Raw genomic sequence first — 16,206 nt, forward strand, 5'->3', positions numbered from 1 at the left:
AAAGCCTCTGAGCAGGAAGTGAGCCCCACCAGTGCAGGAAGCAGCTAAGGGGAGGCGCCTCAGCTGGAGTGAAAGCGAGAGGCGGGGCATGAGGGTGTCCTGTACAAACCACCATTAAGTGCTTGCAATTTAGTTCCACCTATTATGAAGCTTTCAAGATGGTGGCTGACCACAGTTTTTACGTTAGACTTACGGCAGAAGGGTTAGTGGAATAATGTTCATTAGTTCAGCAACTACTAATTTTAGATTGTCCTCACCTTCAGCCAGCACCCTTCAACAGTCTGAGGCATTTTCCTGGTAGAGTGACCCAGACTTTCTTCCCCAGGGATCAGTGCCTGTGGTTACTTTATCCTTTCTGGGCTGTGGTTGCTATAGCTGTCCATTTGCAGTTGTCAGTGGGCAGGGCCGCCTCAGTCCCATCCCATGGGGTCTCTGTCTGCTGCCCCTTGTGTAGAAGCTGCCATAACTCCTCATGGTTAGGGGTCAGTTTACAGGACCCTCCCCCATTATTCTCCTGTTGGGTATTGCCTCAGAATTCTTCCTGCATCTCCTGACAGAAGTGCCTTCCCTTTTCCCCTAGAATCAGAACTTTTAATTCAGTGGACCCTAAGGTTGCCAATCTACTGTTCATCTTTTGGTTCCTATATATGTATAATTTTTTTTTTCTCTATCAGAGATACCACCACATTTCCACCTTGGGAAGAGTGTGTCAGATCACATACCGCTTGGAAAACTGTGTGCGATTCCCTCAAGATATTACCGGTCTTTTATACATAGAAAGTTTTGTTATATTGTTACTCTCAGACTCTTGGGTTATACCAGATAAATAGGGAAAGGAATCTTCTCATAAAAGTTATTTGTCACATTAGTCAAATGTTTCCCCTCATCCTATGTGAATTCAGCTAGTCATATGGCTACAGTTGTTCTTAGTTACAAAGTTAAACTCATTCTGCAAACTTTATTTCACCTAAAATTACTTAATAAGGCTTTGAAATAGTAAAACCAGTCCTCGAGAGGACTTTGTGGTTCAGTGAGTTTTGTCAGATGTGCTTCTGGCATTATTGTCATGGAATATAAGGATCTTAGTATTTGTAGTAAAACTGATTTTCTAATACATTGAAACTGAACTTAAACTGTGCAAAGAATATAAAAACATGCCTATTTTGATAATTTTACAAGAATAAAGAGGAATTGCTAGTTTTTTCTCTTGTCATCTGAATAAAGAATTTATTTTTTTTCTCTTGTTACCTCCTGCTTCATAAGCTATGATGAGAACTGAGTACTTGGTACACCTGTTTGTCTTTGAATATCTTGATGGTGACAACTAGAGTATATCACTTACTAATATTTCTCAGGGCTTAAGATAACGCCTTAGTAAGTCCTCCATAAATAGTTGTTGAGTTAACTCAAGAGGGGAAAAATATGGCTTATGCATGTGATATATGATAGCATTGATGAACTTTGTGGTTAAAGTTAGTTTTAATAAAATTAAACTTTGTTTTAAATTATAATAATGTTTTAGACTGTCTTCCTTTTTCCTTTTTTTAAACAGATAAGAGGGACACGAACAGAATCACCAGCACTGGCTGAAGGTAAATATGTCATTGGGGGAAATGATTATTCAAATACATGTGAAAAGTTATGGTTTAAATGAAAAATGATATCTGCTAAACATAATTTAAGGAAAAGGTTCTGTGCATATTATTGAACTGCTAAAAATGTCTGTAGGAAAAACCCTGTATTGTTTAGTTTCTGGCTTAGAATGGGAAGTAATGTAGATTCATTGGAACTTTTTTTTTACAGCTTCCTTTCAATAGGAGAGGTATGTGTTATTCCTTGAATTCCTTTCTAAGTCATTTTAGCTATCACCAGTATAGCTGAGTAGGAAAACTCTAAGGCATAGTTCTAGTAGTTAGAAATAAAATGTATGCGTATATTTTGAAGCTAGCTAGAAGGAAAGACATTTTTACATATTTTCTTAAATAAGAATTCTACCTGTAATGGATTTTGGTCCTTTTATAAAATTGTAAATGTAGAGAATGCAACAGCAACAGTAAATAGTCACTGTTAAAGGGCCCTCAGTACCTTACTATTTACAGTCCTTGATTTTTTTAATTATAACAAGTTAAAAGGTATTTGAAAATTAATTTTTCTATAGGTATACTTTGTGTTGTCTAAGTTAAAATGATCAGTTTAAAGTCCCTTTCTGTGTTTTTTCTAATCGTAAGCAGATATTTATATTTCAAAACTTGCCTGTCATTTTATTAAAATGAATATGATTATGACAGTTATTGGAGAAGGCAATGGCACCCCACTCCAGTCCTCTTGCCTGGAAAATCCCATGGATGGAGGAGTCTGGTGGGTTGCAGTCCATGGGGTCGCTAAGAGTCGGACACGACTGAGCGACTTCACTTTCACTTTTCACTTTCACACATTGGAGAAGGAAATGGCAACCCACTCCAGTGTTCTTGCCTGGAGAATTCCAGGGACGGGGGAGCCTGGTCGGCTGCCATTTATGGGGTTGCACAGAGTCGGACATGACTGAAGTGACTTAGCAGCAGCAGCAGCATGACAGTTATGGTCATTCTTTGGAATTGTAATCACCTCACCTACACTCTGTTATAGGGCAGGAGTTACCCCCCTTTTATTTTGTTGTTGCTTCATGAATTCTAATAATGATCCATGATTTTATGAAGTAAAATGCATAGAATTAAAAAAGAAACCAGTTACTATTGAAATACAGTTAACAAATACTAAAAATACAGATTTTCGATCATTATATATGTTTCTCACATTAGAGAATAAGCTTTAGTGACAGTTCTATTAAGTACTGTAATTTTAAATAATGATGAATTTGCAATAATTGTAATATGAAAATACTTGTGATTTTTATCAATGACACATTAATAGATATTTCTAATCCTCCTGTGGCTTGTTGCCTGTAATCTTATAAGGAATTGCTAAATTTCACATAAAGGTTAGTCAGAAGTTGCACATTCAGGTTCATAGATCACTGAATTCTCTCTCTGAACCTCAGATAAAGAACTCCTATTACTGAAAAATCCATTAGACCTTTCTTTGTCCATCACGTTTGAGTAAGTGTTGTTTTTTATGTCTGTATAACTAATCTTAAAGAAGTAGAGTTACACATTGATTCCTTAAGCAATATCCTAACAGAAATAGCTTTGAAAAAACTTATCTTTGCTAATCAGTAATCACAGAAATAACAACATAGTCTGTAGAAAAGGGAGTAGAAGATGAGTTAAACCTTGGAGAGATCCTGCCTGCAAAGAACTCACATTCTAGTTCAAGGAATATGAAATAAACATGTAAAAAATAATGTATCAGTTTGAGATACTTAAAGTTTAACACAAGAAATGTTATAATTGTCATAGGGAGGATGTGAATAGTAAGTGCTCTGATGCTTGTGTTATGGAAGCACACAAAAAAGTCAAGACTTGTAAAATGTCACCGAGTGTCTTCCAGTTGCTTGCTTTGAATAGAACATTTGTGGGGTATATTTTTTTGTTTTTTTTTTTTGGTTGTGGTCCTTTGATTCTATCATTGTAATCTGACTCTGATACCATATTGTAAAGATGTTCTTAAAAGCTGCACTGTCAAGCAGCACAGGGATTGTTTGGTTAGTTTGGTTCTAGGAGGCGGGTGAAAACTGGGACCAAGGAGAAGTTAACAAGTTCCAGCTTCATGCATGTTTTGTGTGGTGGTTGAGGGTAGGGTTCATGTCAGATTAAGTGTGTCATTTGATTATTGTCTGAAGTTCCTAAAAAAGTTTTTAAAAATTGACTCACGTCTAGAAAGGTGTCATTTGAAAACAGAATGACTTCCTCTTTGGATGTACTCACGCAGAGTAAAGTATTTAAGCAGAGACTCAATTACAACTTGGCATAAATACATGATGTAGAATACATTCTTACTAAGGTTAGATGGTCAGCCTTGAGTCTTCCATTTTAGTGCATGTCTTAGTTTGGGCTGCTTTAACAAAGGGCCACCAACTAGGTTCATAAACAACAGAAATTTATTTCTCACTGCTTTGGAAGCTTAAAATCAGTCCAAGGCCAGTGTGAATGGTCCCTTCCTGGTCTAAGATTTTCTTATTCATTGATGATTGGATATTAAGCCTTTAGTCCATGGGGTCGCTAGGAGTCAGACACGATTGAGTGACTTCACTTTCACTTTTCACTTTCATGCATTGGAGAAGGAAATGGCAACCCACTCCAGTGTTCTTGCCTGGAGAATCCCAGGGATGGGGGAGCCTGGTGGGCGGCCGTCTGTGGGGTTGCACGGAGTCGGACACGACTGAAGTAACTTAGCAGCAGCAGCAGTCTGGTATCTTTCACTCCTCATGGTGACTGTTAACATTATGGAGAAACCACAGGGATGTCCCTGGCGGTTAGGAAGTGGTTAGGAAGAGTGCTTCAAGTGCAGGGGGCAAAAATTTGATCCCTGGTGGGGGAATTAAGATCCCATGTGCTACATGGTGCAGCCAAAAAACAGAAAAAGAAACCACAGTCCCCTCCCCCCCCCAAAAAATGAAATTCTTGCTTCAGAGAATATTTTTTAATTCAAATTATGAGGGAAAGTGGACAATTTTTTTTAAATTAAAAAAAAAAATTTTTTTAGCTGTGCTTTATGGCATTTAAGATCTTAGTTCCCCAACCAGGAATTGAACCTGTGCCCCCTGCAGTGGCAGCATTGAGTCTTAACCACTGGACCACCAGAGAAGTCCCTGAAGGACAGTTTTTAAGAGCCTCTTAACCATTGCAGTCATAATGTAGTAACTAGAAATTCTTATTTGTGTGTATCAAATACTGGCAGATTTCTTTGAGCTTGGAGGTCTCCTGTTTTCTCCCTCTCCTTCCTGCTCTGTAATCTTTGAGGGAAAAGAATGATGGTGGGTTCGTATTTCCTCCTTTTCACCACCTTGAGACCTCCTTACCTGGGAGTGAGGCTCGAGTTCTTTCCCTTTCTGCTGTAGTTTGGTGGCTGGGAGAGAAATCAGGGGCTCTCATTCTTGGAGAATGAGGCAGAATGTGTATATGTAGTGGATGAGAACGTCTCTGTAGCCCTTAACCTCCCCGCCAGGATATGTTAAAAGGTGATTTTTCTGAGGATAAATGTTAGGTTTTAGGATCAAGATTTTAAGAATTTTGGCTCTCACTGCTGTAATGCATAAGAACATGAGAAATACCAATGCATATTTGTTCAGTGGTGATTAAGAGTGTTGTGGGAAAGTATCTTTGCTGTCTAGACCAGCTTTAACGTGCTAGCAGTAAACCTTTGCCTGTTAGCCTTGTGCTTAATTGAGTTTCTCAAGCTTTTGTGGATTTAATTCAACTTATAGTTGAATTACTCCTTTGTAGGTAGCACATTCCATGAGCTTACCGCCCACTTTGTAAAGTTGCAGTTTGTTTCATCTGACCTAAAGCTGCACCTTTCACGGATGCCCTTGGTGTAGATATGTTCTACTTTGATGAACAAGCTTTTTTCACTTGAATTTTAATGCATTCATTCATTCATTGTTTATTGAGTAGTGACCTATATAATAGAATGTTTGCCAGAGGCTAGAGTTTATTTAGGAATTTAAAAGCTTAAAAAGAATCCCATGACTCTACTAGCCATTGAGGGATTAGAGTATTTCCTAAGCCTTTAAAGTTTCCCAGTCCTGTGGCCCTGTGCCTTCCCAGAGATAACCAGTATCCTAATTGTGTTTATCATTCCCTTGCATTTTAATATATGTATTTTTACCACATACAGGTATTGCTATATATAATTTTTTCATGATTTCAAAATAGTGGTAGGTTTTAAGAAAGTGAATTCAGAATACTGTTTTTGTTCAGTGGTCATAGTTTTTAAAGAGAAACCTTCATAATAAATCCTTATAAAACAGATAATTTTGAGTTTCAGAATTTTTTTTTTCATGTTTCCATCATATACTATCTTATACACTCCTAAGTCACTTACCTTAGAAATTTGTACTAGCCCTTGTCATATCCTGTGTCTGTCCCTGAATGCAGGACACTTGAGTAGGAAGCATTTCTTTGCTTTCTTTTAAATTTGCAACTCAGGCAGCTAATTTGCATAGTGGTTTAATTTTTAATGGCTGGTGTATGGAAGAGTACCCGTAATCTCTGAATCGAATTCAAAGATGCCAGGACAATCTGATGTAATACTATTTTATCATGGTTCACTTTCAGTTAAGGAGCAATATTGGTCTCCTAATTTATTGTACTTATTGCACATAATCAGGCATCCTAGTGAGTCCTTTACTTAAAATAGCTTAACTAAGATTATTCATTTTTAAATGCTAAATTTAAGTGTATCCACTAGATGTCAGCATTAGGAAAGGTGTATCGTACCTCGTGTAGAATCACAGCCAGAAGAAATGTGAGAGGTCCGGTCTGAGTAGTAAACTGGCTCATGTAAGGTCACGTATTTTGTGATAGAGTCAGAACTAGAAATCAAAATCCCCCAATTTTCTTTCCGTTCTTTATGTCACATTTCTTTAAGGCCAGTAACTTAACTCTATGTAATTGCTAGACTAATAAACTATCTTGATCTTGACATGTGCTTGTGAGATTTTAGTACTACTATAACGATACTGTAGCTGGGCACCCAGAAACACCTAAGATCCTGCTTCTCGGTCTTTATATTTTTCAGAGTAAGGAGAATCAGTGTCACTTTACTGGGAGCTACACTACCTGGTGATGCTAGATTAATAGTATTGGTAAGGTTAAGAATTAAGTTATTCTCTTTGAGTTCCTCTGTATAAGTCAGATTTCAACCAGGAAGGCAGAAACTTTGCTAAGTATTTTAAAACAGGAAATTTAATATATGGATTTATTTACACAAGTGTTGGGAGCCCAAGCAAAACGATGCTGGGGTCTGTGTTTTTATATACAACACTTCTGTCACCAATTCTGGACTGTTTTCCAACACCACCTCTGACACCAAATTTGTGGAGTTTCTCCCTCACATTCACCAATTCCCCAACTCTCCAGATACCATCTGGGTGTCCTGCACTTCAGTTTGATTCTGACATTAATTGTGTGAAGTGAGCATACACCTCACAGGTTAAGGGCTCCATGCCTTGAGACTGTCCCCCACTCCAGATGCCAGGCACAAGTCCCTGGCCTCCTCTACCTCTCACCAACCCCCATGAATCAAGGCTCCCCACAACCCCCTCCTCACATTTAGTGATCTGCTTTGATCAGTGACTCATAGAACTCAGGGGAACACTTTACTTGTTTCAGTTTATTATGAAGGATTTTATAAAGGATACAAATGAACAGCCCAGCTGAAGAGGTGCATGAGGTGAGAGGTCTGGAAGTATCCTGAGCACAGACGTTTCTGTCCCTGTGGAGTTGGGCTGTCCGACTCTTCCATTGGGTAGCTGCATTTACCAGCCTGGAAGCTTCATTACACTAGCCTGACTAATGATAAGTCACTGGCCGTTGATCAAACTCAGTTCTTTTTTTACAATTAAAAAATGTTTAATGCCACCCATGACCCTTCCTTTACAGAGAATAGAGAATATATTCATTGCAAAGAATAAAATTCCTTAACCTAACATCCAAGGCGCTCTCTGATTCAACATCAACCCAGACTTCAGTAGAGCGGAGTGACTAAGGGCATGTGGAGGTGGGCCGCCCCCGGCCTGAATGCCACGAGGCCAGGAGATGGGGCTGAAAGTTGCAGCTCTCTGGTCATGCCTTGGTCTTCGTGGCAACCAGTCCCCATCTTGAAGCTAACTAGAGGCTTGCCAAGAGTCAGCTACAAAAACAAAAGAGGCTCCTGCCACCCTGGAAAGTCAAGGTATTTAGGAGCTCTGTGTAAGGAACTGGTGATAAAGACCAAGTATATATGTGTTATATCACATGAAGTAACTTAGATATTAATGGTACCTACAGGAAGTAGCCATCACTTCTAAAGCAAAAGGCAAGAGGTGGATTAGGAAGAATTTAGATGCTTGAAGGAGGAAGACTGGATGCTTAGACCTCTGAAGGGGGCGGCCAGGCCTTTCCCTGCTGCCAGGAGTGCCACAGAAACTAGAACTTGGAACCACAGCTGCCTTTTGCTCATAGGAATTGCTAACAGAACTTGAAAAACAGAAAGAAGGACCTTCTTTCTCCCCACCTTCCAGGTTTTTTTTTTTCACGGCTCCCCCAGACAGAATATACTGAGCATTCAGCTAACAAAGTAGTCTAAGACATGACCTTTACAGCTTCCTAGTCCCAACATCACAAAGCAGATTATAGAAAGATTGGCGTGGGGAGTGAGAAATAGGTGAATAACCATCACAGTCTACCTCTGACTCCTCAGCACTTGCTTATCTGTGTTGCATTAAGGACCACAGTAACAGCAGTTTCATGCTTCCTCTCTGAATTTTTGTTCTTGGATAGCTCATGCTCTAAGGGTTCAGGTGGGAGGGGGGAAAGGTTCTATGAATCTAGAGTCACAGAGAGAATGAGGAGTCTCCTTATTTTCCAAGTTTAGTGGAACCAGACATGGGGAGAGACTTGCAGTCCTGGGAGCTCAGGTTCTGCTTAAGCACATTTACCACAAAAAAGATCAGCAAACAGTAAGGTCAGGAGCAGAAGGAAGGTCTTGGTTGTACCATGTAACGAGCAGGTATTTGTCACTGTCATTGTCATTGTGTCAGAATGATTCTGCTGAGCAGCTTCTCTTACTGGCAAGAAGGCGGGGAGGACAGGGAAGAAGTAGGAACAGGAAGGTAAGTGTGTGATGTTCATTTGCAGTGCCATCAGGAGAGCAGACAGAGTAACGTCATGTTAATTATTGCAGAGGCTTTATTGGCAGACTTGCTTGAGTTGGTTATTTCTCTCCATTATACTGTTGATCAGAGAAGGCAATAGCAACCTCCCATGGACGGAGGAGCCTGGTGGGCTGCAGTCCTTGGGGTCGCTAGGGGTCGGGCATGACTGGGCGGCTTCACTTTCAATTTTCATTTTCATGCATTGGAGAAGGAAATGGCAACCTACTCCAGTGTTCTTGCCTGGAGAGTCCCAGGAACAGGGAAGCCTGGTGGGCTGCTATCTCTGGAGTCGCACAGTCGGACATGACTGAAGCGACTTAGCAGCAGCAGCATACTGTTGCTCACCTATTGGGGTGCAACTTCTCAGCTTCTTACATAAAACTAGTGTGTTTAATATCATTAACTGCTGTGTTCCTAGTTTGAATTGCAGCTATATCAGAAGCTAAGAAGGAATTGTGATTATACCTCTCCTTTAAGCCACTGTGTACCTAACTGATCCTTTAAATTAAAGAAATACCATTGGACTCACCTGTTGACAGTCATTAAGTTAATTCATTAGATATTTATTGAATATGAACCCTGTCTTATATTGGGTATTTCCTTTGGCTTTCCTCATAGCTCAGTTGGTAAATCATCTGCCTGCAATGCAGGAGACCCAGGTTCAATTCCTGGGTCACGAAGATCCCCTGGAGAAGGAAATGGCAACCCGCTCCAGTATTCTTGCCTGGAGAATCCCATGGACAGAGGAGCCTGGCAGGCTGTAGTCCACAGGATCACAAGAGTCGGACTTAGCGACTAAACCACTACCACGTTGAATATACATTTGGCGAATAATTAATACTCAGCTAAGCGCAAAGGTGAATATCATTATGGGGAAGATCCTCTAGAGAAGGAAGTGGTTACCCACTCCAGTGTTCTTGCCTGGAGAATTCCATGGATAGAGGAGCCTGGCGAGCTCCATTGTGTTGCAAAGAGTCGGACATGACTGAGCAGCTGACACTTTCACTTTTCAAAATTCACCTAAGGCCAAAGCTGAAAATCATTGTAGAATAAACTTCTGAGATAGATGAATAAATCTGAAAATTTATCAGAATTATATAATGTTATTAATTGTAATAGATTTAAAAGTTTGACCTGTTGAAAATTTTTTATTCTTGTACTATTGCCAGCTGCTAGCTTACTCCTGGAGTCACTTCTGCTGTTCATTTGCAATATTAAATTGGCATTTGCTTTCAAATGGTGGTGATGTTACAGTCTAGAAGCATGTCTACAAACAGAACTTTGTGCAATGTTTGAAGAAGATGGTGCCTGAAAACATTTCAGAAGCAAGCATGCCAAGTGAGATTGTTGATATCACTTGAATTATTTTCAAGTTTCTACTATTTTAGCCTGTACTTGCTGCTTTGTGTAATCTCTTGAGAAATGCTTATCCTTAAACCTTAGACCTAGAAATATTGCACTGTAGTTATGTAATGGCTTTCAAGATAGCAAAGCCCTATGAGTTTCTACCTGCCTTTCTCTTTTTCACTCACCAGATTGCAACATTTTCTGTGTAGTAGATTGATCGGAAGGCTTTTTTTCAGTGTGTGTCATTTCTGTAATTACTCTCTTAGATGGAGCATGTGAATTTGGTTATTTCTTCAACAGGCTCCAGCAGGTGGAAGTTATTAGTGTTTTTTTGTGTGTGAAGGTGTTGTTAATTATCTTCAGAGTACAATATTGATACTTTTTACAGTAAGGCAGACTTTTAAACATGTAATAACTTGTAATAACTTGAATATAGTCACAAAGCAATTCCAGACTCTCTTTTATCTCTGGTAGTTTGTCTTTGGAAGGAGAATTATTACGGGGGTTTATTATTTTTTGCTTGTACAAGCTACAGTTTGTTACATTACTTTGTGTAATAGTTTCTGAATACACAGCTGAAGAGTGTGAACAAAATGTAAGCTTGTGACTCGAGTCATTCCTGGCCTTCATGTATGTACCATTGTTACTGAACATGGTGTCATATTTTTCATTGCTGATTTTCCATCCAGTTAATACTGCTTCAGAGTCATGGTACAGGTTTTTTGAGAATCAAAAATTTCTTGATAGACAAGTAAAGCAGAAGCATAGCTGAATTCTATACCCACCATTTTGTTGACTTTAAAGATTTTCAGAGGTCTTAATAGCTGTAAGATCGAGAAATAGAGTATTTAATATTAAGTAAAATTTTATATGCAACAGAATATAGTTCAGGAACATTGTATGATAATATGTAATCCTAGGCAAAAGAAGACCTTTTTGCCTAGATTTCCGAGCTTGGGTAAATAAAAGAAATTTGTCTTTAACACTAAAAATGGTAGTCTCTAGTGATCATTTTGACAAATTTTTTTTCACATTTATGCATTTTTAGTCACCATAAATTAAAAGAAATGGGATGATAACTAAAGCATTCTTATGAAATCGATTGTTTTTAAGTTTTGTTAGAAGGAATGAACTATTTTTTCAGTATCTGCTTTTTCTCTTAACACTTCATATTTCTTTGTGTTCTTTATTCATTTATTGAGTTGATGATAATGGATATTGGCTTGATTTTGAATTTGTCTTCGTAAAATTTTGAGGGGGCACAATTAACACTCTGATTTTAATTTTTTATCAGAAGATGTGAAGAATTCCCAAATAGGAGTTTCTTTGGGGGATATATCGTCTAAAGGAAATTAACATTTAAACCCATACCTTAAAGCTTATTACTGTTTAATGTTATGAGTGAAGTTCAGGTTTATAAAGATCAGAATTCTGATATTGGCCAGTCTCCTTTATTTGTATTTTGGAGCCATATTTATGGCTTTGGGAGGATATTAGGCTCTTTGTAAGTTATCTTGGCAAACTGTAATTTTCTTGATGTTCATAGTATTTGACTGAGAAGGGAGTAAGCTTTTCCTAAATTCTCAGGTCTTTTTTTTTTTTTCTTTTTCAACTCAAAGAGTTTTCAGTGTTTACTTTGGTATTTGTTTTCTCCTCTTTGGAATACTCCTATAATTTTACAGGCAAATTTTAATTTCTTGCCCGCCACCCACCAAAACCACTGCACTGCGTCATTGCTGCTCACAGCTCTCTGGTTGCAGAGAGCAGGGGTACTCTTTGTAGCAGCTGCGGTGGCCTCTCTTGTTGTGGAGCACAGGCTCTAGGCATGGCCTTTGGTAGTTGTGGCTCCCAGACTTAGATGCTTCTCAGCACGTGGGATCTGCCCAGATCTGGGGTTGAACCCATGTCCCTTGCCTTGGCAGGTGGATTCTCATCCACTGTACCACCGGGGAAGTTCTTTGTGCATTTTTAATCATGCAGTTATTCAACAAATATTTATTGCTACCTGCAGCATTCCAGGCTTTATTCTGGATATGGGGGATAGAGTAGTATACAAAGCAAAACTGCTGTCTCTTTAGAGTTCACCTTGCAGTTGAAGATAGGCTAAACAGATATTCAAAGGAATGATTATGTATTAGATGGTGATAACCATCAATTTGGGAAGGGGACAGAGAGGAGAAAGAGAGAAGAGGTATGATGGACAGATTGGTGAAGGAAGCACTCTCTGAGGTGGTCTAATTGAAGTGACGACCGCAGGAAGTGCATGCAGTAGCTTCTCACTTAAAGAAAGGTCTGTGGGCAGAGCATCCCAGACCAGGGCAAAGCAAGTTCAGAGACTCCAAGGAGAGAGAAGTCTTGCTGTGTTAGAGAAACTGCAGCAGGCTGCTGTGGAGAGCGATGAGAGGTGGGGCTGGAGTGAGTCAGGGAAAAGTCATGTCGGGTTTTGTACGACCTGGTAAGGAGTTTGAATTTTATTCTGTGTAGGAGTAAGCCATTGCATGTTTTTGAGTGGAGTAGAGATGTCCATTTGTATTTTTAAAAGATTGCTTTACCTCAGAGATTGTAGCAGGAGCCAAAGGTAGAAGCAGTTAGGAGGCTTTTAAAGGCATCCTGGCAGGAGGTGGTGGTGGCAAGAAGCAGGCTGCTGAGCAGTGAAGGAAGTGAGATGGGGCATCCTTTAAGCTAATGGTGAAAGTGTATTAAGGAGGGAGTGTCGGTTATGTCAGATGCTCCTGACAGGTGAAATTAGGTGTGGACTTGAGAGCTGATGATTGGAGTCAGCAGTGGGTGTTACTTGATGACCTTGCCAGAGCAATTTTGGTGGTACAAGATTGGGCAAAAGCAAGGTTGGAGTGGACTTAACAGAGGAATAAAAGACACTGAGTGAAGGCAGCTCTTCCTAAGGGATTTTCCTGCACAGAGACGCTGGGGATAGAGGGGGAGCTGGGGTGGGAAAGAGTATCCGGATGAGTGTTTGCTTTGTATTAAGATGGGAGAAATAGCTGCGTGTATGCCAAAGAGGAGCAGATAGAAGAAGAATAGCCATAAAGCAAGAAGGAAACTCAGGTGAGCGTATTACCCTAAATGTCACGTGGAAAAAATGTTTCAGGAAGGAGCAAATAATAAATTGGGTCAAAGGCTATTGAGAGGTCCAGTGAGTTGAGCTGTGAGAATTGGCCTTTGGATTTTACCAGATGCAGGTCTCAGTGAGCTTAACAGAGGACCAGCTTCCTTGTAGTAGTAGTGGGCGTAAAAGCCAGACTGGAATGAGCTGAGAGAATGAAAGGTAGAAAAATAGGAAGACAGAGTTACAGACAGCTCGTTTGACAGGTTGCTGTAGGGAGGATGGGCAGGCTGATGAGATTGCAGAGAGGATGTGAAGGCTTGCTTTTCATATAGAGAGAAGAACAGGTCCCCGAGGGAAGGGCGTCTGTCAGGAACAGGTGCAGAGGTAAAGCAAGTGATTGCTAATGAAATAAGGGGGTAGAAAGGACAGTAGGAGTTTGCTTTTCTTGTTTTTTTTGTGGGGTAAAAATATAAGGAGGTCATTTGTTCACGTGAGGATGGGATATCCATTGGTTGAGGTTTGAGGCGATCTTTGTTAAAAGCCTGTGGAATAGTCAGCTGGTAGAGGTGAGGAGAGGAGAGTAGGGTTGCTCAGCTAACCTGAGAGCGCGCTTCATGTCCATGGTCATACGTTAAATGCAGTGGCTCTTACCTGGGGGCAGTTTCGCCCCCTGGGGAATAGTTGATGATATCTGGAGACCTTGTTGGTGGTCACAGCTGGGTGCTGGGGTGATACCAGGTGTCTAGTGGATAGTGGCCTGGGATGCTGCTAAACATCCTACAATGTAGGGAACAGTCCTTAAAGAATTACGTGGTTCAAATGTTAATAGTGTCAAGTTTAAGAAACTGTGATTTATAGTGAATCTTGTCAGTATGTTTGAGTTTTCCTTCCTTCTTCCCCCACCAAGAAGTATTTATTAAATTTATAAACTGGATGTGAACAAAACTGATACTAACCAGAGTCATTCAGAATATGTTAGGTGTGCTGAAGGAGAGTTGGCAGTGTGATAGAAGATACCTGGGCAGCGGTGCAGCTACTGTTGGTAAGGTTGGGGACGAAAGCCTCTCTGAAGAGGGGGCGTTTGAGACGAGGCTGAAGGGCGAAGGGTTTCCCCACCAGCTCAGCGGTGAAGAATCCGCGTGCAGTACAGTAGCTGTGGGAGACAGAGTTAGATCCCTGGGTCAGGAAGATCCTGGGAGGAGGGTATGGCGACCCACTCCGGTATTCTTGCCTGGAGAATTCCATAGACAGAGGAACCTGGCAGGCTACAGTCCATAGAGCCGCAAAGAGTTGGACACGACTGAAGCGAGTAAGCACTCACACACGCTGAGGGATGAACAGAAGCCAGCTGTGGGAAAAACCCTTGAAAGTAGCATTCTAGCCAGAGGAGACAGCGTTATAAGACCCCCCCGAGCTCCAAAGGGTAAATGAAGTAGCAGCATCTCTTAGGGATTTTCTGGAAAGAAGGATGAAATAGCACATTAACTGTACCATGTAGTTGTGTTTCCAGGGGCTTCTGTTACTCTAGTTAAGGAAACTTCTTTTCAAATGTATGGGAAAATGGTCTGGTGTGTTTATTAAGTGCGTTTTGTGAGCTCAGAAATACATTTGACAGACTATCAGCCGGGAAAAACATGTTCCTTTCCAGATAAGCTGCCAATTTTGAAACAAACATATAAATGAGAGCTCATGGTCACAAAATTCTACCAGAAATCTTGCAAACACTTTAAGTAAACTATATGTGATTTCTGCGTATTAAATTTCTTCTTAGCTTATTTAGTAAATATTTATAATATTTAGTTTAAATCCAAGAATTACAATAAAAAGCAAATCAAAAGGAAATTCTTTACTTTTTCCGCCAAATTCAGATTGTCAGACTTACAGTTTAGCATTGTAAATAGTAATTTTTATTATTTAACTTTGAAATAGTGCCTCTCAAGTCTATCAGTATTTTGGACCAAGTTTTATATAATGTGAAAAATCTTTTACGTATTTTGTATCAGGTTCATTTATTCATCTGAAATTCAGAGATCGTATTAGAACTCTTTTAGATGCAAATGACAGATTCTGCTCAACTAAAAAGGTAAAAGGGACATTGAAAGAAACTAGGATGTGTTAAAATCAGAGGAAAATCTTGTAACTGAACTGAGGCAAATGGCAGCAGCCGAAACTTCGGGATAAATAGAATGAGAAAAGAAGGACTTGAGGACACATCGTGTGACTCTCAACTACATGTTGGCTTGTGACAGACCGGCTTCCTCAAGGGCAGGAAACACACGGGTTCCAGAGTCTCACGTGCACAGGTTCTGCCGCTGGGAACAGACGCTGTGGGTCAGTCAGATCGCTCTGACAGCAGCTGGAGCAGGGGCAGTGGCTGCTTTGCTAGGCGTGGTCCTGAAGGTTTTGCTTACACTGCATTAACCCATTTAATGATTTTATGAACCCTCTGCAGTGGAGGTGGTTATTATATATGTTTCACAGATGAGACGGAGAAGGAAATAGCAGCCCACTCCAGTGTCCTTGGCTGGAAAATCCCATGGATGGAGGAGCCTGGCAGGCTACAGTTCATGGGGTCATGAAGAGTCGGTTATGACTGAGCACACACAGATGAGTAAACTGAGGCATGGAGAAGTGAGGAAACTTGACAAAGTCTCAAAGCTCAGAAGTGGCAGAGCCGGGGGCGGGGGTATTAAACCCTGGCAGTCTGCTACCTGACAGAACTGACAGATACTGTGACGTCATAGTCATTGAACTGAGTCCCACTGGGGAGATGGAGAGGACATGGCGCCGACTCCAGGATTCTTGTCTGAGGCATCACTTAGAGGAGCCTGGTGGTCTGCAGTCCACGGGGTTACCTAAAGTTGGGCACCACTGAGCAGCAGCAAACTCATAGGTAATGAAATCGATCACACTGGAGATGGAGAGATTTTTCTTTTTTAACTGTAAACTATGGAAGACAGCAGGAATATGGTTTTAATTTTTTTATTATTAAAAAATA

General features: G+C 40.3%; 1 protein-coding gene across 45 annotated transcripts in view; it reads left to right on the forward strand.

The window, feature by feature from the left end:
- The window catches only part of CYRIB (CYFIP related Rac1 interactor B), a 143,122-nt gene that overhangs the window by 94,444 nt on the left and 32,472 nt on the right, over positions 1-16,206 (forward strand). For 17 of the 45 annotated variants that reach the window (XM_042254111.2, XM_042254112.2, XM_042254103.1 and 14 more), the window contains one exon: positions 1,553-1,592. The exons of 3 other annotated variants lie outside the window; for them this stretch is intronic. Coding sequence is in view for 2 of the 42 variants with exons in the window: in XM_042254103.1 (XP_042110037.1) it covers positions 1,553-1,592 (40 nt within the window). In the remaining 40 variants the exon portion in view is untranslated. Of the gene's footprint in view, positions 1-1,552; positions 1,593-1,803; positions 1,823-6,678; positions 6,746-9,412; positions 9,652-16,206 lie in introns of all 45 variants that reach the window. 25 more of the 45 variants (XM_060393364.1, XM_060393367.1, XM_042254117.1 and 22 more) reach the window with 6 other exon arrangements.

Source organism: Ovis aries, chromosome 9 (genome assembly GCF_016772045.2).
Source record: "Ovis aries strain OAR_USU_Benz2616 breed Rambouillet chromosome 9, ARS-UI_Ramb_v3.0, whole genome shotgun sequence".
Classification (NCBI taxonomy): domain Eukaryota; kingdom Metazoa; phylum Chordata; class Mammalia; order Artiodactyla; family Bovidae; genus Ovis; species Ovis aries.